Source organism: Cetorhinus maximus, chromosome 13 (assembly GCF_964194155.1).
Source record: "Cetorhinus maximus chromosome 13, sCetMax3.hap1.1, whole genome shotgun sequence".
Lineage (NCBI taxonomy): Eukaryota > Metazoa > Chordata > Chondrichthyes > Lamniformes > Cetorhinidae > Cetorhinus > Cetorhinus maximus.
In genome coordinates, this window is record NC_135891.1 from 101,799,139 (window position 1) to 101,825,448 (window position 26,310).

At 40.0% G+C, this 26,310-nt stretch overlaps 1 protein-coding gene across 2 annotated transcripts; it reads left to right on the forward strand.

The window, feature by feature from the left end:
- Window positions 1–30: 30 nt before the first annotated feature.
- On the forward strand, window positions 31–25,012 carry plekhj1 (pleckstrin homology domain containing, family J member 1). 2 transcript variants are annotated; one of them, XM_078555895.1, is made up of 7 exons: window positions 31–533; window positions 11,138–11,205; window positions 13,827–13,893; window positions 16,998–17,088; window positions 17,701–17,764; window positions 20,511–20,576; window positions 24,410–25,012. In XM_078555895.1, exons 1-6 carry the CDS (start codon window positions 440–442, stop codon window positions 20,574–20,576), a joined length of 450 nt encoding a protein of 149 aa, XP_078412021.1. In that variant the 5' UTR covers window positions 31–439; the 3' UTR covers window positions 24,410–25,012. The 2 variants fall into 2 exon arrangements, with proteins under 2 accessions (XP_078412021.1, XP_078412020.1); XM_078555894.1 differs by having other exon boundaries at window positions 20,511–20,572.
- The last annotated feature ends 1,298 nt before the right edge of the window (window positions 25,013–26,310 follow it).

Sequence of the window (26,310 nt, forward strand, 5' to 3'; positions counted from 1 at the left end):
AAACCGGAAGCGGGTTGGGTCGGCGTGTGCCGCGCCGGAAGTGAGGCTTGTGAAGGCCCGAGGGAGGTGACCGTTCGTGTGAAGCCCGTTCTCTCCTGTCACCCGATGGTTACGGAGCGGGAGTTAGCAGCTTATCGCCATTATCTGCTGTTCCCTTTGTGGGTGGCGTATAAACCTCGGTCCTTCGGGTGTTTCCGGCCTTTTCCCGTATTCATTGACCTTTCAATGTGCTGCGCGGGTCGGACTTTGTTTCGCTTTTACGTTAGAGACCAGCAGCACTTCCAAGGCCTTTACTTCCAGAAATAATATTGGTCGGACCGGGCAGCTTGCCCAGGGTGGAGTCTGTGGCCGGAGGGGAAGAGCTGCTCCAGCCCTTGGGGTGGGGTGGGAAGGTTGGGTTGTGATCGAGGAGAGGCTGCGGGCTCTTTAACCGGCTGCTATGAGATACAATGAGAAGGAGCTGCTGTGTCTCTCCAAGCAACCGGCCGAGAAAGCGGCCGAGCTCATCATGAGGGGCCCGAAACGCAACGACGGTAAGGCTTGCAATCCATACCCCCTCCCCCTTCCCCGCTCCCCCCAGCTCCTCAAGAGGGGGTGTTAAAGGGATTCCAGCTGGTGAAAGGGAGGGGAGAAACACCCCTGGGTCTTGTATTGTAACCAGTCCCTCTTGATGTGTGACCCCCATGGTGACAGCTAGTGAGTGTAATGTGCAAGAGTTGACTCAAGCCATCTCACTTCTTCAGTCCAGTTATAATTCGCTGTTACCCTCTTTACCCACGTACCCAGCTGCCTGTTCCAATTGTAAAAAGACATTCGCTGCGGATGCTGCAGCCGGAAAATAGTGGCCCATACACAGCCACTCGTATTGAGATAGCTTTTAATGTAGCCAATACACAACCCCCACCCGCTCCTGCCAAGAAGGAAAAGCAGATGCCGAACCAAGGGTGGAGTTATCGTGAGGAAGTGACCAAAAGCTTGGGGGAAGAAGTGGGTTTTAAGCAGAGCTATAAGGGAGCCGAGGATGTTGGAGAAAGAGGATTTAGGGTTGGAGTTTGAGTGTGAAGCCTAGTCGCTGAAAACAAGCCCATCAATAATTAGGGACAAAAGTCAGAGATGCACAAGAGCCTGGAAAGAGAAAAACAAGAGTTTTAGGGATGGGGGCAGTAGGAATTAGACTGTAGAAGTATTCGAAACAAGAGGTATTTGAAAACCAGAATTTTAACGTTGTGTTGGGGTCTGGGAGATAATGGTGGGTTGGCATGAACGGGTGATAGTTGAACTGGACTTGGTATAGGATTGGATTCAACAAAGGGTTTTAGATGAGCTGAACTTTACGTAAGGTGAAAGCGCATGGGATTGGGTGTAGTGTATTGAGATGGATAGAAAACTGGTTGGCAGACAGGAAACAAGGAGTAGGAATAAACGGGCCTTTTTCTGAATGGCAGGCAGTGACTATGGGGTACCGCAGGGATTGGTGCTGGGACCACAGTTCACAATATATATATTAATGATTTAGATGAGGGAATTAAATGTAATATCTCCAAATTTGCAGATGACACAAAGGTGGGAGGGTGAGCTGTGAGGAGGATGCAGAGATGCTTCAGTGTGATTTGGACAAGCTGAGTGAGTGGGCAAATGCATGGCAGATGCAGTATATTGTGGATGAATGTGAGGTTATCCATTTTGGTAGCAAAAACAGGAAGGCAGATTATTATCTAAATGGCTATAAATTGAGAGAGGGGAATGTGCAACGCGATCTGGGTGTCCTCGTAAACCAGTTGCTGAAGGTAAGCATGCAGGTTCAGCAGATGATAAAAAAGGCAAATGACATGTTGGCCTTTATAGCCAGAGGATTCGAGTACAGGAACAGGGATGTCTTGCTGCAATTATACAGGGCCTTGGTGAGACCACACCTGGAATATTGTGTGCAGTTTTGGTCTCAGCTGAGGAAGGATGTACTTGCTATAGAGGGAGTGCAGCAAAGGTTTACCAGACTGATTCCTGGGATGGCGGGACTGACATATGAGGGGAGATTGAATCGATTAGGATTGTATTTGCTGGAGTTCAGAAGAATGAGGGGGATCTCATAGAAACCTATAAAATTCTAACAGGATAGACAGGGTAGATGCAGGAAGGATGTTCCCGATGGTGGGGGAGTCCAGAACCAGGGGTCACAGTCAGGATATGGGGTAGACCATTTAGGACTGAGATGAGGAGAAATTTCTTCACCCAGAGAGTGGTAAGCCTGTGGAATTCGTTACCACAGAAAGTAGTTGAGATCAAAACATTGTATGTTTTCAAGAAGGAGTTATATCTTGCTCTTGGGGTGAAAGCGGGAGCAGGCTATTGAGTTGGATGATCAGCCGTGATAACGAATGGCGGAGCAGGCTTGAAGGGCCTTGTATGTAACTGGCCAGGAGGTCATTTAGCAGGAAATCAGGAGGTGACAAGCAGGAATGAGGGTCTCAATGGCAGATGGGCCAAGGTACAAGTGGAAGCAGGTGTTATTATAGAGGTGGAATTAGGCGGCGTTTATATTGGTGAGAGTGTGAATGGAAACTCTGTATGGGGTTGAACAAAAAGCTGAGGCCGGTAGTTACCTGGCCCAATCTGAGAGACAAGCCAGGGAGAGGGCCAACAGGTCTATCATCATCTGTAAAGGGAAAAATAAACAGAAAATACTGGCTATACTTAGAATGTCAGGCAACATCTGTGGAGAGAGAAACAGTTAGTGTTTCGAGTCTGTGATCTTTTGCCAGAAGTGGGAAATGTTGTAGATGTAACAGGTTTTAAGCAAGTACAGAGTCAGAGAAAGGGGATGAGTTGGAAATTTCTTTCTTCTGCACCCTACCCCACCTCCGTTCCCTACCTCTACTTAAAACCTCTCTCATCTGTAACATTTTTCAGTTCTCTTGAAAGACCTCTTGCCTGAAACATTAGCTGTTTCCCTCTTCACAGCTGTTGCTTGATCTGCTTGAACATCTCAGCATTTTCTGTTTATATTTCAGATTTTCAGCATCTGCAGTATTTTGCTTTTTGTAAAGGGAAAAAGATGGGTTAATTTTGCATTTAGATCCTTTCATCAGAACTCAGCGTTCTGATAAAGGTTGTATCTGAAACATTAGTCATTTTCTCTACAAATGCTGACAGTGTATAACCAACATTTAAAAGCAATTCTGTTGGTACTAATTGCCCATTTCACTTCTTTGGCCTGTTTATTCTCATTCCCTGCTTGTGCTTGTAAGTGTTCAACAATAAGATGTTATGCCTGCAAACTAACTTGCGTTGCAGTAAATCATCAGAACGATCACTTGCTTTTTGCTTTGCATTTCATATTTGTATATTACATAACTTAATTAGAAAGTTTAATTTTTCCAGCTACAACAGCAATCTACCTAGCATAGGAAATTGATATTAAATAGTGTTCTCACAAATTCAAGAAATGCATAAGGACAGAGCAAATATAAACACTGATGACCTAATCAGCCCTCTTAGTTCAGCAGAAGAGAAAAAAATTATATATTTGAGTTTAACTCATACTGTCAATGAACGTTTGATATGCCTGTTAAATGAGTGATGTTAGTCCTTGATGGATTTGATATTTGTTGCTTTGTCAAATCTATTTCTGATATTAAAAAGTGCACCCCATCTGCCAATAGCCAAGGAGTGTTGTATGTAAACCAATTCAAGGGAATCTGCCTATTGTCTTTTACTTAAAGTAGCAATATTTGCTTTTGGTGAGATGGGTGGGGGTAAGGGGTCTATGTCTTTTGTGTTTGTAATCCTCAATTTTTGTCTTACTAAATTTGTCCCTGTCCTTGTTAATCAGTTTTTGGTTTGAGGTCAAGTTTTGAAGATCACTTTATCACAGTATAATATAGTTTAAATAACATTTAATTGAATCAAATGCTCAGTTTTCTTGTGAACAATCCCTTTTTTGTTTGTGTTTGTTGGCCTCTAATGTGGGCACTTGAGACCAACAACAGATTTTATGGTCAGCAGCAAAGGGACAGCACTTACTGCTGACTTCAAAAAGCCACCCAAAAGATTTAGCAGGCTTTAGAGTCAGAATTCCCTCTATTCTGCATGATTTTGGATTTGGTGCCATTTGTGACATTTAGCAATAGTAGAGGTAGTAGGTAAGCTGATTAGCCAATTGTTATGATCCCAGCTGATGTTACTACTGGACAAGCCAGATCTTGGGGGTGGAACCCAGCTTGATAGATCCCAACTTTTATTTTTTGTTTAGATACGTGAAGAGTGGCTACTGAACAGAGTCACAGGAGTAAGCTGATGAACTTTTAATATTTTATTCTTTCGTTAAACAAGAAAAGATGAACTATATTACAATACTCCTTCACCCACAACTATACCTTTACAGATAGATATATATAGATTCGTAAGGAAAACAAGTTGCAAAAGCTATCTTATACTCTAATGTTCACAGTAAGTACACAGTATTGTAAACCAATAGCTGACCTGTGGTCAGGTACACCACACTCTGAAACAAAGTGACAGATTCCACCCCAAACAGATGCTATGGATCTCTCCTCAACTCCTGCCAGACACTTGTTACACCATGAGCCCCCAACTGGTCTCACTGGCCTCTGCCTTTTACATGCCGTTTCCAACCTCTGCTTCCGAAGAATTTGCTTTGGAATCTTCTCCCAAACAACGCTTTCTCTCAGATGCCTTCCACAAGGGTCCACCTCCAAGGTTTCGAGCTTTCCTGGATCACCACGTGCATTTAAGCTTTCTTCCATGCACTCTCTCTCACTGACTCAGCTGTGCCAATGGAACACCACTGCTTCACGTGCCCATAGTTAAGAGTTAGAGACCTTCGGCTGCCCCCTTGGATCTCTGATTTCTCCCAATCCTATTTTGCTTTAATCCTGAGTCCTGTAGCTTTCTCCCTTTAAGCTTGGTGCCTTTCTCTCCTCATTCTTAACTTCACTTAACAGGACCTTTTCCAGATGCCTGTTCTTATCATTTGACTTAACTGTCCTCTTGGGACCTTTCCTGTTCCACTCCCTGATTTTGGGGACTTTCTTCATCTGTTCTTTGGGGAAACCAGCTTCCTCTGCAGTTCTCTCTCCTGTCCTGCTTCTGCTGGCCACTGCTTCCAACTTTGGGACCCTGCTATCCGTCCCTCTTATGATGTTTCTGCTGGCAACTTCTTTCAACCTTGGGAGCCCACTGACCAAATGCAACCAAACTGAAACTATTTTTCTGCCTCCGTGGGGCCTCCTACTGCTCGGCAACAACAGTTTTTTTTTCTATCTTGTTTGTTTTGCCTTCCCTTCAAGAGTCATAAAATCTCATTAGAATGCAGGCACACAGCCTTGGGCTTAAACTTAAAGATATACCTTATTCCTAACAGACCCAAACACACACAATTAACTTAAACTATCTCTATTTCCTAACACAATCAAATTGAAGAATTCTCACACAGTAAAGCAGGAAATAAGCAGGTCTTATAATTTGCACTTTAATTATTTAACAAAGTGAAATAAAGATTTGGGTATAGACATGGGATTAGGGTAGAAGCTAAAATATCAAACTTTTAAAATTTAAAACACACCACACTTGTAAAATTAGTTGTCTAGGGTCAGGGAAATTGTTTAGAAGTAATTATGATTTAGTAGGGCTGTTTAAAATCTCAAGTGCGCCTCATTCAACAAGGCTTAGCATTTTCTATGGTTTTCACTGAGAATAGTCTAAAAAGCTGATGTTCCCATCAAATCACTGATTCTGTGTTGATTGTATCTGCAAAGACCATAACACTCTCTGTCAGCAGACTTTTAATTTCTGCATTCAATCAACCGCACGTGTGTGGATGCCAGAAGCTGCTGTCAGTTTTACACTATTACTGTCAGTGGTGACACCGAATGATAACAGTTTTGCCATCATAACAACTACACATTTCAGGCCATGCTGGTTATTAGGATCTATATAGCAGCCTAGGCTCTGGCTCTATTAATGCCTTCCAAATCACTAATCTTGACCACCGCATTTTTGCAGAATTGTGTGCAGCGAAGTACTTGTAATGTAATAACAGTGAAACATCTTGAAGAAAATATTGAAGAAACCATATCCAAAGAACACTAGCTGCCCCCTTGCAAGCGCAAGGAGAGGAAGAATACCTAGTAACATTCTTCTCAGGGAAGATTAAATGGGCTCTAAAACAAATCACATTCCAGAGACTGGTTTCAGTATTATGATGAAGCAGAACAGTGTTTCCCAAACATGTCGCTTATGAAGAATTAAATGCTGAATCCAATTTGTACCAGCAGCAGCTTTTAGGCCAAGCCTTAACATGTCAAAACAAAAATAATTTATCTGTACAAAATCCTCCACATAAAATTAATCCTTGAAACACAGTTGTTCACTTATGTGGCAATACATTACCAAGGAGTCTCTGACTAGCCCAGTATAGAAACATAGAAAATAGGAGCAGGAGTAGGCCATTCAGCCCTTCAATATGATCGTGGCTGTTCCTCTATCTTGACACCATACTCCCATTCTCTCCCCATACACCTTGACTGTTTGAGTGTCTAGAAATCTATCTGTTTCCTTCTTGAACATATTCAGTGACTTGGCCTCCACAGCTGCCTTTGTTAGCGAATTCCACAAGTTCACCACTCGAGTGAAGAAATTTCTCCTCATCTCAGTCCTAAGTGGCCTACTTTCCCAAACTGTGCGTCATGTCAAGATTTTGGGGTCACGAGCTCTGAGGCAGCAACAGATGCTGTGAAGCTCAGATTGATTTCTGACAGCTGAGAGGCCCAGTTAAATCCTCACACTTTTCTATTGGTGGGTGTGGCCTAATGGACTGCTGTCTGAGCCCGACTGCTGCTGCAAAAATGCTTGTGAAAAAGTAGGTATTCACTTATTTTGGTGTAGAAACCCTGCCTTTTGATCAGCTCCACCACTGCTTAATGCTTGATCCCACCCACCCCCTCCTACCTCCACCCATGCTGAACATCTCTCATATTTCCACCCCCCCCACAAGCTTTCACTCTTGTGCCACACGAAGTCTGAGACATTAAAATGGGGCCACACAGGAAAAAGGTTTGGTAAGCACATTTTAGAACATTTCCCAACTGGGAGAAAGTCCATCTTTATACTTTACAAAATCCTTTGATATGGGATTGAATAGAATATATAGCACTGATTCAGCCTTACTAGCTGTGGTGTAGTTTACCTAATAAGCCTTCTCCCATTCCATCTGCCTCATCTCAGTCTTTTAACATATCTTTTATTTCCTTTTCTCACATGCTTGACTAACTTGATTTTGAAAGGATCTAAGCCAATTGCCTCAGCCACTTCCTGTGGTAGCAAGTTCCACATTCTAACCACTTCAGTAAAGAAATTTCTCCTTATTTCCTTGTTGGATTTATTATTAGCTATCTTGTACTTAAGGCTCCTAGTTTTGGATGCTCCCACAAGTGGAAGCATTCTGTCCACATCTGCCCTATATAACCTATTCATAATTTGAAAGAGCTCTATCAGGTCACCTCTGTCTTTATTTTCTAAAAGTTAAAAAGCCTGAACTATTTAATCTTTCCCAATTAGCCATAATCTCTCAGTTCTGGTACCATCCTTGTAAATCTTGATTGCAATTTTCCACTGCTATGTTTTTGTACAGAGAGTTCGGAAATGTGCACAGAACTCTAAGTACAGCCTGACTAGGATCCTGTACAAGTTTGACGTAATTTCACTATTTTTGAATTCTATACCCTCAGAAATAAATCCGTGTTTTGTTAGCAATTTTTAATTATTTTGCTAACTGTGAGGTTGCTTTTAATGATTTGTTCACCAATTTGACCATTTCCTTCAATAGGAAATTATTCAACTCCTATGGAGGTCTGGAATGGGCTTAAACCTTCCATCCTTGGAGACTGCAAAATAATTGAACCAGATTCTATCTTTCTCTCAGAGTACAAAAAACTATTTCACAGACATCTTATGTGCCAAGATTGTATTTTCATACTTTTTAAAAAAAAATGTATTCATTCATGGGATGTGGACGTCACTGGCTAGGCCAGTATTTATTGCCCATCCCTAATTGTCCTTGAGAAGGTGGTCATGAGTTGTCACCTTGAACCGCTGCAGCCCATGTGGTGTAGGTACATCCACAGTGCTGTCGAGGAGGAGTTCCAGGATCTTGACCCAGTGATAGGGAAGGAACAGCAATATAGTTCTAAGTCAGAAAGTTGAACTTTTTGATAGGCTTTGCTCTTCTATCCCATTCTGTTTCTTATTTTCTAAGATGCAGGTGATGTTGTTAGTTTTCCAGGCAAAATGCACTGCCTCACATTTGTAATGTTCATTTGTTACTTAACTGCCCAGTTTTCTAGTTTTCTAAAGTCTTTCTGTATTAGGTTTCATTCTTCCTTCGTTTTAGCAAACTGGGTGTGTATAACTAATGCTAAAGACATTAAAAACTGTATCTCATAACCATACTACCTGGTCAGCTCGTTAACTATACGGGATATTTTACGTCACTGACCTAGACCAGATCCTATGAACAAGTTGCACTTGCCTCAGAATCTCCTGTGGGACAGGACTGCGCCCTAAATCTGTGTTTGAGATTTGCTACTTCAGGTTTGCTGCTTCAGATGTCGCTTGTTTGAGTCTAAGTGAGATCCTGGTAAAGTTCCTCAACCCATTCAGGAAGGTCCAGTTTTTCTGTCTGTCATTTTCCAGGTTCAGTTGAAGTATGGGAAATTAACTGTATGGAGTAAAAGTACATTTTTTCATTGCGCTTTGCTTCCTCCTCAAAAAAATGATCCAAACATTTGAAATAGTGAGGAAGGGAAAATATTCCCAAGATATTCATCAACTGAAATATAACACTTATTGTCATTACGATAGTTTTGTTTGAATATTTGTCATAAGAAAAGGCCCAAACTAGCATCCTTCTGTATAAATGTTTTGATGATGGTTTATAACAACGATACTAATTGTTACTCATTGATACTCATGAGTGAGTGTTCATCCTGCTCAAGATGTTTAAGTATGCTGAGACGTTTGGTTTTGAATTTCAGAACTGGCAATATGCAAAGCTTTTCAAATTTCCTCTTAGTAGGCTTTAAAGATAACAATCAGCGGCAAATGTTCACAAGTTCATGGGGAACGTCACGTTATCAAAGATTCTTAAATGTATCAGCATGAAAATAGTTTCCTGCATTCTATACCAGAGGAAAAAAAAAGTAGGATTCAGGGTCAATAATTTTACAGTTCCAAAGAATGGAAGATTTAAGCCTCCATGGAGTTGAATAATTTCCTAATGAAGAGCATGTTCAAATTGGTGAAGCTTCTTCATGTATCAGGTGGTGCATTAATGTGATCGGTTAACCACCAGACTCCGTGTTAACGTCATGTGGGGGATGGCACCAGAATTAACTGAGGCCCATTTGTTAAACTAATACAGTAGGTACACTTACCACAAACCAGATGTTTGTTTTAATTATATGGCTGAGACACATCCTGACCGCTTCCCTGGCTTATAGCTGTAATATCTTTAAGTACAATATTTCAACATCTGTTTCAGGAGTTGGCTTGCAGAATGAACTGGAAAACATAGTTACTGGTGTCAGTTTGGAGTCAGAGCTTTGTAAATACTTGTGTTGTCTCCCTTCTTCCAAACTGCACAGACCCAGTAGCTGGTTATTTAGGTACAGAAAGGATATCAGCTTTGAACAAAGTAGATGGATCAGGGTTAGTGTGTCTAGCATGCAAACCCTTTTGTCTGATTTTCTGTTTAGCTTTATTTTTTGCACTTGCATATATTTTGTAGTATAACCTAAGACCCTAGTATGCATGCAAAAATATTTAAAAGTACCCATTACAATTTTTTCAGATTTTGCACAGGGATCACACCTTTCCCTATAATACCCGTTTTGAAAAGGAAAGTCAGTGGTAGAGCTCTTGTAGGGGCTAGGTAATTTTTTAAAATTAATGTTTATAATCTCTTTGGTAATGTTAATTTTTCAGTATTTATGATCAATCGTGAAGTTGTGGAAAGAGAAGACGGTTTTTATTTGCTTGCTACAGCAACTTTGGTGTTAACTACCAAAAGGCGTGTCTATAATGCTTGCTAAATCACCATGGAGCAAATTCTAAACTTTACAGGATGTCCAAACACTGCAACAAAGATGAAATATTTTTGTTTATGGTGTATTTTGTTGCTTGTTCCTTTATTACATTATAGACTAAGTTATATTAGGGTGAAGAAATGTTCTCACTGATGCGCATGAGTATAGGGACAACCTGTAGGCTGCTTCAGTTTTTGAAAAAATGGTGGTTTTGGCAGTAAACATGCATTTGAATATTAAGTGTTAACATGCTCTGTCAAGAAGTGTCATTGATATCAATCTGTATCACTGTTGTGGGCTGCATCACAGATTATTAGTAAGTGCAAGAAATTATTCTGGCCAGCAAATAACAAATAAATGACATCCTCAAGCAGCCTTGAGAGATGCATTTGGTTTCCGGTGAATTGGGTGAATTTCAAACTAGCTGTGAGGTATTACTTGGTCAGGCTTTCTGAAATTCAGCAACCTTTCACAACTCCAGAGATAGAGAAGGCTCCATGGAAGGCTAGCAGTGAACCTTCAAGTAATTGTGATCAGGGATTTTGTTTTGAGTCCAAGTTCACATTGAGCTTTGGTGCTAGAGAGTTTTCACTGTTTCAGGGCAGAATAGTTGTGTGTTAGATGTCACTGTAATTGGGTTTTGCTCCTCCATTTTCAGACACTGTCTCTTGTTTCCTGTCTCTGCATTCACTATGCCAGCCCCAAAGTATTGCTAGCTATTTTTTCCTTTCTCCTAGGTAGCCTTTGGAAAAAACTTAAGTGCATACAACAAATACTTGTCACCTTTTTAAAGGCTGTAACAATCTTTGCCTTCAAATTATGGTCGCTCTTAAATGCCTTGAAATTACTTAAAATGGCTTTTTGAGAGCTGCTGATGCAGAATTTATCCACTCCTTCCTACCCACCCAATTGAGCATTCTGCACCAGACCCCATATGGGGACATTTCCTTTCAAGAATGTTTTGGATTAATGTTTTTGAAACCAAGCTCGGCATAGAGTATTAAGAAGATAATATTTGCACATTTCCATTTCTTCAGCTGCAAAATGCCGTCTAGTGAAGCTAGTTGTCAACTTTCTATTCTACTTCAGAATTGATGAAGAGGAGGTAAGACTATTTCCAAATTTGTTTTGTATGCATATCACTTGACCCATTTATTCATGACTGACTTAAAGTTGAATATTTAAGCCAACCATTTGTCATGCTTTCCTCTGAAGACCCTTATTTAGATGCACTTATGCCCTTGCCACAAATCTAGGCAAAGTGGTACTGGATTATAGGCTGTGGCTTGCAATCTAAATGTCTGTCTATGTATCTATAAAATATATTAGTAATAATAAATTATATATTTTAGAAAAGCTGTAAGGGTTTTGGAGATGTTGCAGATGAGATTTAGCAGAATGCTACTGTGAATGAGGGAATTTGGTTATATGGAGAGACTGGAGAAGCTGAGATTGTTCTCCTTGTACTAAATAAAGCTGGGGGAGATTTAATGGAGGAGCTCCAAAATAATGAAGTGTTTTGGTAAAGTAGATAGGAAGATATGGTTTCCAATGGCAGGAAGGTCTGTAATCAGAGGACACCAATTTAAAATAATTGGCAAAATTAACCAAGAGGAATTGAGAATTTATTTTACTCAGTGTTACAATTTGGGATACATTATTCATTTCCTTTTGAAATTATGGACATACACTTAAAACAAAATTGCTGGGCTCAGAGGAAAGAGTTGGAGCATGGGACCAATCAGTAACTTAGGACAGGACAAATTGCCTGCTTCTGTGCTGTATGATTCCCTAATTTGTTATGATTTGAATTCTTTATTCCATAAACAGGAATCATCATTCTGTGATACTTGGTCACGCCTGTATGTCTACTGCTAGATGCAGCTTTATAGACTCTAGAAATTGCAGATCTCCATAGCTATACATACAGCATCATTAATACACAGGAAAATTTACTTTGCTGTGACTTTACTTGGAAAAACCCTGGCAGCTGCACTAATATATACTAAAAGTATTTCTTCCAGCATGCATAGACTGTAAAATGTTGTACACTACACTCATGATTTGGCATCATAAATAATGCTTACATTTAGGTTGCATTAATGTTCTGATTTGTTTAAAGTAGTTACTATGTGTTGAGTTAACCAAGTCAATTTGCTCAAATATAAATTTGTCACTGGATAATCTACTGCTGTTGATGGAAGTTGATGTTACTGGAGGAAGAGGAGGAGGGTAGAAGTTATGCTACAGCTATACAAAGCACTAGTTAAATCACACCTGGAGTACTGTGTTTAGTTCCATTCATCATAATTAAAGGATATATTGGCCTTGGATGGAATGCAGCCTAGATTTACAAGAATATACCTGAAATCTGAGGATTAATTTACATAAACTGTGATAAATACAGAAAATGTTGGAAATTCTTAGCAGGTCTGGCAGTATCTCTGGAGAGTGAGGCCAAATTAATGTTTCAGGTCAAGACCTTTCTTCAGACCTTGAGTATTTCCAGCATTTTCTGTTTTTATTTCAGATTTCCAATATCTGCAGTATTTTGCTTTTATGTCATTACATAATCTAGGTTTGGGTTCCCTGGAATTTATCAGAGTTTTCAAGAAGATGGAGAGAAGCTATTTCTGCTGGTTGGTGAGTCAAAGATTAGAAAGCATTAGTGCTAGTCTTTTTTGGAGTAAAGATAGGAAACACTCCCACACATAAAGGATGGTAGCCCTTTGGAGCTCTCTTCCACAAATGGTAGTCACGCTAGGTCAATTGTTAATTTAAAATCTGTTTTGTTAACCAATGGAGTCAAGGGATATGGACAAAGGCAGGTTAATAGAGATTGGTCACTGATGCCATTATCTTATTGAATGGGGGGCTAGAATTGAGGGGCTGTACGTTCCAGAGGTGATGTTATTGCCAAGAGGCAGCAGGGCATTTTTGTTCGTGAACCCTGTATCTGAGGTGACTCTTCTAGAGGCTGATTCCTGACTGAGGCCGGGGGATTCTGCTGTCACCTTTTTTCTTAAATTCACCCTCCCAGAATGGTGCTACTTATCCTACCTGGCCCCCGTCTCCATTCAACTCTTCAGGGCATTCCTGATGCTGTGGCCAGCCAGCTGTGACTCCTATATATCTCTAGTACTGCCCTTCTGCCCTGTACACCCTCCCTGCTGGGACACCAAAGCCCATATATGTGCTTCCACTTCTTGTTCCCTATAGCCACATCGTGGAATACCCTCTAGCCCTCTCGAAATTTTGAATGTGTTAAATACCAGGCATCAGTTATGTACATATTTTAATATGCAGATAATGAATGTCTTATAATGAAAATGCAATTACAAAATGTAGGATCATGCTGGTAAGTTAATGAATCAACGCAACATTTGAGGTTCTGATGCTTCATTTCATTTCAGTAGTGATTACACATGGTGATTGATGCATTTTGCCAGTTTGTGGCCTGGTTTTTGACTGACAACTTGCAGGAAAGAAATGCATTGTGTCCACCTTGCCCTATATTTCAATGTAGGCTAGACTTTGAGAGTCATGAAGTAGCAGATAACTTGTTTGCCTGCTGACCTTTCCAGCTGAATGGAAATGGGCACAATATCTTATTTTAGTAGGGAAGTAGTAACAAAGATATGATAATTTTAGAAAGTAACCTGGTTTGAGAAATACATTTGTCAATGATGTGGAAGACTTTTAAATTTTTTATCTTTTTTTTGATAGCCTGCTGGTGCCTTATTACTTGAACAGTGTAGAATCCAAAAGGAGGATGACACTGGCTTCTCACTAGGTAATCTCACTTTTACTTGTGCTCCACTTTCTAGCAGAAATGAGGACCCCCCCCAGCTGAAATTGATTATTTTTAAGTTCTCTTTTGAAATGTGACTGTGGCGGTTAACTGATGCTATATACCTGTACTTTGGATAAATAATTTTAATTTGCATGCTGCAAGCTTTTTTGTTTAGATGAATTTTTGATCATTTAAAATGTGTTGGCAGCAGTAGAGATTGGAACGTATTTCCACTTGAGTACCCAGTGACGAGCTCTGTCAGGCCAGGTAGCTCTTCACTTGGAGAGCTTCCTCTACCCCAACATCAATATCACATCCTCTACTAATTTTTTTCTATTTCCTACTCTAACCTTCCTTGTGACCTTTCATGGAGATTGTCACTTTTTATTCTGGGCTTGTTGGGTTAAGGAGGTGTTGTGCTGTAGGACTACATCTAAATTCATTTATCATGGAAGTTCTACCATTAGCAAAGAACTGAGACTTTCTTGTATCAGGTTAGGCTGAATTTGCAACCATTTCCCAACAATATATTCCTAATGTCCTAACAAACCGTTCTTTTCTAAAACAAAAATATTGTGCAGTTAAAAATTTCTCTGCCTTTTGATTGGGGGGCGGGGGGTGGAAAGATGGGGTGCTGAAGACTCTTCTTTCATTTAAAAAAAAATGTTCATTTTTTCTTTGTCCTTGTGTTGATAACTTATCATTTCAGCTGACATCTGTTTTCAAGAAATCTATCATGTGGAAAAAGAACGTGCAGAACCACTGTACGTGTTAATGTTCAAGGCTAAATCTTTGTTTATTTAGTTTATATCAGTGCCACAGCACTACATTAGCACAGTTTCTTACGGTTTTGATTAACTATTGGTGCTCATTCTCTGCTTTAGGTTGCCATCATGCATAGTTAAGGAAAGCTCATGATGAGTAATGAGGAGTGAAATTTCTTTGCATGTTATATTGACAAAGTTGTACCTTGGTTTTTTCAATATTGCATTGGCAAAGGAAGACCAAATAAGGACAAATTTCAGCTTTTACTCACTTATATTTAGCTGAAATATATTTTTATTGAGGCAGCATTTCATCCTATTTTAATTACATATTCCTATGCCCACTATCTTATTTTCCTCCAGATCATATATTAGCCTCTTCACAGAAGCACGCACACATAATTGATACAGCACAGGAGGAGGCCATTCTCTAAGATTAGCACAAATTCAACCTGCCTAACCTAATCTTTAAATGACCAAACAAAGTAATATTCTTTGAGTTTTCAGTGATGCTGTATTTTGTGCAAGTTAACCCCTTGCCTTTGAAGAAAGGAATGACAAATATATTAAGACATCCCTGACTTTTTTTTTTCAGAACACCCATGTATTTTGCATATATAAAGCTATCGTAGTACTTCTGCCATTACCATCATTAGGATGACCCAGCTTTTTTAATATTCCTTTCCTCTTCAATGTTTTGGCAATTTGCCTTCCCCTTCCCACATCCCTTTCCAGTTCAAGGTGGCATCTTTCTCTCTACCTGCTCTCCTAGTTCAAACTGACACATTTTCCTGCATTCTCCCATTCCATGCTAGCAATCTCCTCCCCAAGTCCCAAGCTATACCCAGCTTTCCAGCAGGCTTACTTCTTCTCTGCTACACCAGGTTGCAACTTCCTTAGTCTTGCAGATCCAACTTCCATTTAAGCAATTCCTTGTTCCTTAAATCACCAAAGGTCCTGTCCATTCTCTTCCCTTCCTTTGAACAGAAAAATGGGTTCTTATTAACATCCTTTTTCCACACAGCAGTATCTGCTCTGTTTCTCTCTGCCTGTGTCTCACAAAAACAACTGCCCCTTTACTGTGTCAAGGTGTGAAAACTGCCACTTGATTTTAAATAGGTTTTGGTTTCTGCCCCATGATAACTAGATCACATGAGCCTTTCTCTGGGCAGAGGTTTAGTATGATCAACATCCCCCTATCCAGAACATTCTGTTTCACCTTAAAGTTAAAGGAGGCATTTTAAAACGTAACTGTCTTGTAAAGTCCTGCATTTGTAACAAGTGCTACACCCTGGTATTTTGACACTCTTCTGTATTTCACCGTGCCCTTCATTTTGAAAGCTGTGAAAGAATTTTCTGGAATTTTGCTTCTTTGATTAAGAAATGGTAGGGTTAAAAGTACTTGAGTACTACACATTGTTCTTTGCCAAAAAGGATATCAAAAGAGAAATGAACCTTGATGTGATTTTAAAGTCATATGAGTGATACGATCAATTAAAAAGATGGGTTGCATCCTAGGATCTTGAGGGAGATATTGCTGAGCTCCAAGAAATTAAATTTGGGTGTTCATTCAGTGTGGAAAGATGCATTGGAACTTGAGAATCGCCATTCATTTTTCACATTAAAGAACAGTTCTGTCTTCGGTGACACGCCTACTGTCTTGCATAGATGAATGTAATGTTGTGTGGTCCAATCCTACCCATTGTCCTCAGTGGAGAGAAACCCAGTTAAACCAGGGCAACTAGAGGAAAATGCAATATTTAAGGAATGCTAAAATGTCCCTATTCAGCAAGATAGTGGGTCCTTCCTCCTGGGGGTGTCTAGGACAAGGGGTCACGGTCTCAGGATACGGGGTAGACCATTTAGAACTGAGATGAGGAGAAACTTCTTCACCAAGGGTGGTGAACCTATGGAATTCTCTACCACAGAAGGCTGTGGAGGCCAAGTCGCTGAATATATTTAAGAAAGAAATAGATGGATTTCTGGACTCTAAAGGCATTAAGTGGTGTGGAGAGAGTGCAGGAGTACAGTGTTGAGATAGAGGATTAGCCATGATCATTGAATGGCAGAGCAGGTTCGAAGGGCCAAAAGACCTACTCCAGCTCCTATTTTCTATGTTTCAATCTGTAGCATTTACTATAACAAATATCTCTGGCTAGTAGGTTAGAACTAATGTGCTTTGATCAACTGAAGAAAAACCTGAATTAAGCAGCCTTACCTTAGTATTGCCTTATGAATATTTCTGCTGTGTCATAATGTTTGAAGGGTTGTGAGTAGATCCAAAGAAATTGCATATTTTAATTTAGTCCCATTGTAGTTGATTTTGAAATTTGGTTGCAGTATTTGTGGATGAACCAGAAAGAAAATACTCATTTGTGTGTGAAAACAGAGATGAATGTGAGGAGTGGATTGAAGCCTTGACAAAAGCCAGGTATGTCGACATAATTACCTTTTTGTCGTCATCTTTTTATGTACTCACTAGGTGAAGTCATTAGTAGTACTGGGCATTTATCTGTTTTATAGAGGCCTTCAATAAAATAACCCACACCATATACAAGAAGCTCCTCACACAATCTAAATCATTCTATGTTTGGGCAGGCTGACTAATTTTAAAGTTTATTCAATAAAACTTGTGAAGCAGGTGCTGCTTCTGTCTATTGTGGAACTGAACCATGTGGAAGGTGTTAAGTTTGACCTCAGTTGGCTAACCTCAGCAAGGGTCACAGTAGAGTCTGGGAGTAAGGAGAGGAGAAAAGTCAGCCATTCTGAGTATTACTGATTCAAGGAGAGGTGAGGAGAACTTGGGTGGGTGGAAGATTCTTTTAAAAATAAAATTGTGTTTTATATATTTCAATGGCAACAATATTTATGAAAACATGTATCATACAGAAATATGGTTTACTCAACTGCAATCTATTAGCAATAAATTCCATGTTTTGACAATGAAAATAAAACCTTAGGAATAAAACACAATAGCAGCTGATGACTTGTTCGTCATTGTTTTTTCACTTTTTTAGATTTTAATTGTTGTTTTGTTTTACAGCTATGAGTACATGAGGCAAAGTTTGATTTTTTACAGACACGAAATTAAAAAAATAACTGGAAAAGTGAGTGTTCTTTAGCTTTCAAAAAATGATTCATTATTTAAAATCTATTGAAGTCACAGCACTGAAAATTCTGTCTAGGATGTCTAAAGAGGAGAGATTTTAAATTCTGCTCCTTCCCCTTTTACCGTGGGTAAAAAAGGCATTCAATTGGGCACCACACAAGGTTAATAAAAAAGATAAGGGCTCATGGAGTTGGGGGTAATATATCAGCATGGATAGAGGATTGGTTAACAGACAGGAAGCAAAGAGGAAGGATAAACGGGGCATTTTCATGTTGGAGGACTGTGACTAGTGGAGTGCCACAAGGATCAGTGCTGGGGCTTCAACTATTTACAATCTATATTAATGACTTAAATGAAGAGATAGAGGGTAATGTACAAATTTCAATACAAAGCGAATGTAAGCTGTAAGGAGGACACAGGCTGCAAAGAGATATAGTCAGGTTAAGCGAGTGGGCAACAAGGCGGCGGATAGAGTATAATGTGGGGAAGTGTAAGATTATTCACTGGTAATATGAATAGAAAAGCAATTTTTAATAAGGTATGAAGCTTTTAATTGCTGATGCTCAAGAGGTACTTGGGGGTACTCGTATAAGGAACACAAAGTTGGCTTGCAGGTATAGCAAAATATTAGGAGGGCAAATAGCATGTTTGCCTTTACGAGGGTATTGGATTACAAAAATAAGAAAATCTTGCTACAGTTGCACAGGGTTTTGGTGAGGCCACAGCTGGAAACTGTACGCTGTTTTGGTCTCAAATAGGAAGAATATGCCTGTGTTGTGGGTGACACAGTGAAGGTTCACCAGGTTGGTCCCTGGGATGAGAGGGTTCTCCTATGATGGGCTGAGTAAATTGGGTCCATATTTTCTGAAGTTTCAACGGATGAGAGGTGATCTCATTGAAACATTTAAGATTATGAAGGAGCTTTCAGGGTAGATACTGAGGTGTTATTTCCCTTCGGGGGAATCTAAAACATGGGGGTACAGTCTCAGAATAAGGAGCTGATCATTTAGGATTGAGATGAGAGATTTTTTCACACACAGGATTGTGAATTTTTGAAATTCTCTGCCCCAGAGGGTTGTGAACTGTTGAATGTATTTAAGCTGAGACAAACAGATTTTTGGTGTCTCAGAGAATCAAGGTATATAGTGAGCTGGCAGGAAAGTGGAGTTGATGTCGAGGATGCAGAATTTTGCAGGATTTGAGTGTTCACTAGTGCACTGATTTTTTTCATAGGCCTTTAACAATCCAAATTCCATAAAGCCTAGGTAACAATTCTGTTGGCTGTTAGATTTCTTGCTGGCTTGTCCTGTATAAATTTAATAAATCCGCAAGTTTGGAAAGGCTTGGTGCCTATGATTTATTCATCCATGAAGCAATATTGCAAAGTTAGAACAGCAAAACCTTTCCAACTGCCGTTGAAAATTTGAAGTTTATATAGTTTACAGAAGGGTGCAACGAAACCATTCAGCTCATCATGTCTGTGTTGGCTCTCTAACTCTTAAATTCCTTGAAGCTTTAGGAGGAAAAAACTTGGGAGTGTTTGAAGTCTGTACGTTTTCTTTACTGCCTCCTCCCCCACAATTGGTATGTTGGGGCCACTCGTCCAGCCTCATCCTCATATATGATGAATCTGTAGCCTCTTCCTATCCCCACAGTCTACTCCAGTCCTTCCACAAGGCCTGAATCCTGTGCACTGCGGTTTGACCTTCTTAATAACTGTCAGATTTGGCAGCTTTAAGAAGTGGAGAGCTATAAATGTTCCACATTGCTTTAACAAGGTGTCTCCCTCTCCCCTGCAATTATCTCCCAAAATAACATGATTAATGCTCTCACTTTATCCCTGCTTCAAAATACCCTAAAAGTACTACTTTATCCACGTCTTTGCATCTTCCTTTATGCCTTCCTTATGGCTCTTAAGTTCTTAAAAAAAAGTTAAGAAAATATTTAAATATTGATGTCTTGTCAGTCACATTGGAAATGTATTGTCTCATCCTTTATATAGTGAAATATGTAGCAGTGCAGAAAATTCCAGCAAGTGCTTGGACAAAGAGCTCCTTCGATGTGAAATTGTTGGCACAATATAGACAAGGGCTAGGATTTTCAGGCAGGACCGGAAATTCCTGCCCAAAGCCAGTGGACAAACTCTCCGACTTTTCAAATTCTGGCCAAGGTCCCAGTTTGAATCCGTCCTCATTGACGATTTAACTGATCTCTGTTTCATCAGGGTAGGGATACCACAGTGCATCTTGATGCTTCTGGGCAAGAGAGAGTCAGTTTCTCCAATCTCACTTACAATCCAGTGATTCCCCAGTTGGGAAATCAGGACGTGTAGACTTAAGATCCAGGTCAGACTTGGCTTTGATTTTCACTTTACCAGAGCCTTCTGACTGTCGATGTCTTTACATGTGAATGAAGAATGACGATTTGGGTAAGGGATCAGGAATTGCTGGTGCCTGTAATTCAGTATAAGTCAGAAGGAAAGTTTACATAAATAAACACCTCCAGTTTTAATTCAGTATGTTTACTGCACCATAACCAAAGCTGTCAGCAATAAATAAGTTTCTTTTTTAGAAAATAATATAATGAAATACCCTGCAACTCCACTATTCCAACCTCTCTCTCCCCCCACCACCCCCATGAGTATTCCTTGTAAGAGTGTTTTGTAAAAAGTTAAATTAATGTAATGTAGCACCTCAATGATTGTTCCTCCATTTAAGTAATGCTTGTTCCTGTACTGTCTGCAGGATCCACTGGAGCAGTATGGAATTTCAGAAGAAGCTAGATTTCAAACCAGATCTCAGAGGCTGTAGGTAAAAGGTGTACAATGTTTTATGATTGATAACTACAGCTATTTTTATGATCAGCTTTCCTGGACTTTTTGATTTATAGTAAAAGCTACAGAAATGTCAAAGCTAAATTACAACAGGGGTGAAATGTGGCACCCACAGCCCCTTTGAAGTATTAGGTTGAAAATATAGTATTCGGTACCTTGTGAGAACCATAGGTGAGAAAATGATAATTACTAATAAGGATGATGAAGCCACTACAGATGGAGCTCACTGGGATTGTGAAACTGACCATTTTTTAAAAACCTGGGCAATGGTTAGTTGTGGCAGTTTAACCTCTAATCAGCGTAGACCAGTAGTTATACAGTGACTTCTGACCAAATGGCCTTTCCTGATATGTTCAGGCTGTGGATCTCGCTTATTTTGCATTTGTGTAATTCTTAATCTAATGATTCAGTATGCAAAATAAAATACTTGTTCAGTGGTGCATAAATAAAAGTGCAGGAACAAAGCGTTGGGAACATCCTTGGCTACAAATCTGCATATACAATCCAAATGCAAAGCATTTCAATCAAATTTGCCAATACTAAACTCTAGGTTGCCATTGAAACTGAGGCAGCCAAGGAACTAGAAAAGGACCTAGTTTATAATTTATAAGCAGGGAGCCTAAAAGATGAAATTCAGTGTAGACAAGTGTTGCACTCTGCTGTAGGTAGTTCAATCATTTATTGAATATATATGCCTCACTTCTTTCTTCCAGAGGGTAAAAAGAGCAGGGAGTAATAGGACACTCAATACTTAGCTTGTCCCATCAGCTGTCAAAGTTCACAATGCTGAGATATATTACTGAATCAGCAGAAAATGGAGCAGATTTACACCTGAGCCTGATAGACTTGGTGCTGTGTCAGCAGCAAGTCCAAACTTAGAAGCTTGAGGTGACCTAGAATTTGCCCTTGAATCTCAACTACATATTAGTAGTGGGCTGCCGATATCTCTTGGACACCCCACAGGCGGTTCACAGCATAAATTGCTTTTGGGCTGCCCAGATCTGGGGTGGGGGAAATAATTAGTTGGGGAAATAATTAGTTGGGGAGCATATTGCAATGACTGTAGAATCGGTAGTATTCTTGGCTCCACAGAGAGGGTTTTTATTTAAAGAATTCGGGGGCAGGGGAGCTTCATTTTCGCTGACAAACCCAGGGACCACTCAGGCCTGATACTTGCTCTGCTCATTGTAAACTAACTTCAGCATAAGTTTTTTTTTACCTGGGTTTAGGCCCTTTACACATGTAATAAAAGGCCCAGTATCTTTAGGTGGATGTCTGGGATGCCTAAGAAAAGAAAAATAGGCCCAATTGTTTAGCTGTCGACTGGGTTAAGGGCCTGTGCATCAAGCCTATAAAAACGCTAAACACAAACTCCAGCGTGCTTTGAGAAATGCAGAATGATTGGTGGAACACAAAAGCTGATGAACTGCAACATTGAGCTGAGAGTCATGATCTGTGTTTTTACAATGTGCTGGAGCCTGTATATGGCCCCACACGCCTATCCTAACAGCTGATGAAAATGAGCTAATCACTGATAAGGCAGCTGTAATGGAAAGGTGCCATAAGAACTTTGGCAAGCACCTTGGAGAGTGCCACAACTCAGCAGATTCTCTGCATCAAATTGAGCAGTTGTTTGAGAAAGAAAGCCCATCTCGTCCTCCCATGGTAAAGCTGATTGGGGCAATCAACAAGGCAAATTCCCTGGCCCAGATTACATTCCAGCAGAGATTTGGAAGTATAATGGCACAGAGCTTGTTACCAGCTGTTGTATTTCAGATTGGGGAAAAAAATTCTACAGAATTTAAAGGATGCCACATAGGCAGCAGAAAGGATCCAAAAATGAATGCAGCAACAACTGAGGGATAAGTCTTTCAATTGCAGGAAAGATCCTTAGAAGTATCCTATTAAACCATCTAATAGACAGTCTTATAGATGATGTCCTCCTGGAATCAGTGTGGTTTTGGGGATAACCATGGGACAGTCAATATGGTGTTCGCAGTAAGACAACTACAAGAAAAGTGCAGAGAGCAACATCGGGATCTATGTATACTATCAAAATCTTTAGTTAGCCTGGTCTAAAGCTCTTGCTCTCAAAGCTGGGATGTTCAAATGAATTTGTCAAAATCAGGTGTCTGCTGTGTGTTGGCATGGCTGGACATGCTTGCACCCATAGCAAGATGTCCAGTGCTTTTTGCAGTAACCTGCAATGTAAAGCAAGTATGCATTGTGGATCCTTGACTCTTCAATCTCTTTGTTGCAATGCTTAAGGAAGCTACCAGCAACATGCCTGTAGGCATCAACATTAGATTCCGTTCAAAGGAGCTCTTAAATCTCTCCAGACTGCGTGCATCTACCAAAGTCAGAGGCAATAATCCTAGAGCTTCTGTATGCAGATAACTGGTGCCCTAGCTGCCACAACAAGGAAGACATCTAAACTATGCCTGGGGTGCTGCCAAAAACTTTGGCCTCCAAGACCAAGGTTATGTTTCAGCCAGCATCGGACATTGACTATGAATAACTAGCGATAACTGTTGATGGCATCTAGGGCTGTCGCTGTTGATGAAGATATCAGTGCAGACATCCAGAAAGCCAAGTCTGCCTACGGCTGAATCCATGATTATGTCTGGAAGCAGCATAGTTTTCAGCTGAAGACTAAAATCAAACTTTACCAGGCCATTGCCCTTGCCATTCTGCTTTATTGTGCAGAATCTTGGTGTTGCAAAGCTTCCACCAAAGACTCTGGAGGTCCAGGACAGGACAAAATCACTAAACAACAAGGTCCTTCATCGTGCCAGGCTCAACAGTATGGAGACCACCCTCCAGAAAATTCAACTTGGATGGGCAGATCATGTCTCCTGCATAGGTCACTACAGAATCCCCGAGCAGATCTTCCATGGAGAAACAGTCTCAGGACAAACGGAGACTTGCGAACTTCTGCGTTACAGATCACCTCTCCTGGGCCATTCTGCTGCAGTTTTCCCATGTGGAGGTAAGCACTGAAACTTGGTTCAGCATCTTTGAGAACCATCTACGCCAAACTTGCAAATTCCGACATTGAGGAATGCCAGTGGTGGCACAGCTGCAGAAGTTCCAAACATCAAAACAACACGAACTGCCAGTTCTGAAAATGTGCCAATCTGGCATGGGACTCTTCAGTCATGAGGGGGTCCACAGAAGATAAAGTCAAAGAATGGGCATAACAAATACCAATTTCTACCCCAATACATTTGAAGTAGTCATGCTGATACTGTCATGGTGTGGTCAGGTAACACCTTGATTAGTGTTTCAATTCTGGTCATCAACACACAAAGGAAACATCCAGGACCTGGAGCTCATTTTATTGTCAGAAGACTGAGTTATGAAGACAGGCTTGAAAAACTGACTTCTGACTTGAAAATAGGGTCACTGGTGGGTGAAGGCCATTATATAGACATATGACACTGGAATATAAAGGTTAATTCAGAGGACTTAAGAGTTGAACCTTGAATACTGAACAAGGGAATAAGCTACAAATTGGTTTAAAAACCTATTTAAAACGGTTGTCTTAAGCACTTCATGCAGAACATCATAGATATCCAGAATGCCCTCCTAGGTAGGACAGTGGAGCAAAACTGTAGCCAGCAACCATTCCATACTGTGCTGGGATAACCTGGGTTTGTAAAGACAGGTGATGTACGTGGACAGAATGTCATCCCTTACCTGTCCTCTTTGTAACTGACAGTTGTTGTAAAACTGAAGTGTATTCCTACAGAGCATAAAATGAGTTCTGAAAAAGACCCAAAACACTAACTTTTCTTTTTCTCTTTACAGATTCTGATGGACCTTATGTTTCTCTGGTGTTTTGTTTTTATTTCAGGTTTCAAGCATTTGTAGTTTATTTTTTTAGTATGTGTGAACTGTGGTGCCCTTATTCATAGGGGTTTGAGTAAATGTAATGCAGTTTTTAATAGTTTTTTTAAAAAATGAATGGTTTGAATTATTCTATTTATGTTTCTAGCAGTTTGAGAAAAGTGTTAATGTTTGTAAGTGCTTTTGTTGGGTTTCTCTAAATTAAATACATGGAGTGGTCAATGGACTCCGAACAACCCAGCATTTCTCTTTGGAAAAAGCATCACTTTATCTAAAGATTTCATTTTATGTGCAGACCTAGGTATACAATTGAGGGATAATTACAGATTGCTCATAATTGTAAGCATGGTGTTATGTACAGTAATTCTACCAGAAAGGTGGGACCTTCCTTTGTAGCTGTGACCATGACTGTAAATATTTTAAATTTGTATGTATATTAGTTGTGACCTTTGAACCTCACTTGTAGATTTGTGCTCTGTACTGCCAGAATGTAGAAACTTTGAAATGAAATTCCATTGAAATTGAATTCCAACATTGTAAAATAAAACAAAGCTTTTATTTTTATGCATGAACACTCTTCTGAAAAAAATGCACCAAAAGGGTATTGAAAACTGGACTATACATCTCACCCTAAAAGTGTGGCGCCAATAACATTTAGACAATCAATTTTCGCTCAATAAAGCTTTCAAAGATATTCAATTAACCAAGTATAAAAGCAGTGGCAGGAGGACTCAGCCCACTGCTGAACCTGAACTGACAAAAACAAAGTAGAAACTGGGGTAAGTGCTATGGCTATTGTTTTTTTAAGACAAAACAGCCGTTGGACTCATTTTATGTTCCATTTGCCATTTAATCACTCCTGCCCCATGACCTGGTCCTTTTGTTCTTCGCACACATCCCTTTTCCTTGGCTTATTACTTGTTTAAAAACTGTTCATCCCTAGCATCTTCCAGTTCTGATGAAAGGTCATTGATTTGAAATATTAACTGCTTTGTTCTTCATGGATGCTTCCTGATAACTATTTCCAGCATTCTACCATCACCAAGACTACCTATTTCCATCTCCATAGCATTGCCCATCTACTGCTGAACCCCTTGACCCAGGGAAAACTGCCTTGTGTAATCTTTTGAGTACTGGAAATAGTCCTTTCAATTCATTCTAGAAAGTGAAATGTTAGCCTTGTGTTTAGTCCAGCTATGCAGGTATCATCATTTCACTTTTCCCTTTAATTTTATGTCAAACCCTTTAACGTCTACCGGTTTTATCCTGCAGCATTACTTAGTCATGAAGAGTGGAACATAAGCTGAAATGAACTCCTTTTGCCAATTTGACCTCTGCTATATGCATGCACACAAACTCAGCAGTCTGTCTGAAAGTTCCATTTATGGATACTGACACCAGACCAATATGGAGATTATCATCTCATGTTCTTGCACATTTTTACACTTGACTACGTTCATTGCAACACTCATGGCAGCTTCTGTTCCATTGTCTTTCTGAGGTATAACGTGATATTCAGATGTCACTTTACTTGGAAACAGATCTCACTAATAAAATGTTGTACACAAATCCTTTAATTTCTTTTAAGTGCAATGAAAAATGCCAGAGATACATATCTCAATGTACTGTTGTCCAGACTCCCATCTTCTACCCTCTAAATTTGAGCTTATCTCTCACCCTTGGTCCTAACAGGCAGCAAATCTCATACACCCATTACCTCTACACTTGCTGATCTACACTAGCTCCTGATTAAGGAATACTTATTTCAAATTCCTCCATGGTTTCACTCCTGTTTCTATAATCTGTGCCAGCCCCACCAACCTATGATCTGTTCTCCTGTGCATCAAATTTTAATTGCTGCA

What these genes read in the sequence shown, in the direction of transcription:
- plekhj1 (XM_078555894.1), top strand. Translation starts at nt 440, where the DNA reads ATGAGATACAATGAGAAGGAGCTGCTGTGTCTCTCCAAGCAACCGGCC. An exon ending in GAAGCCTTGACAAAAGCCAG is followed by an intron (nt 17,089 to 17,700) that starts GTATGTCGACAT and finishes TTTGTTTTACAG; the next exon opens with CTATGAGTACATGAGGCAAA. An exon ending in TTAAAAAAATAACTGGAAAA is followed by an intron (nt 17,765 to 20,510) that starts GTGAGTGTTCTT and finishes TACTGTCTGCAG; the next exon opens with GATCCACTGGAGCAGTATGG.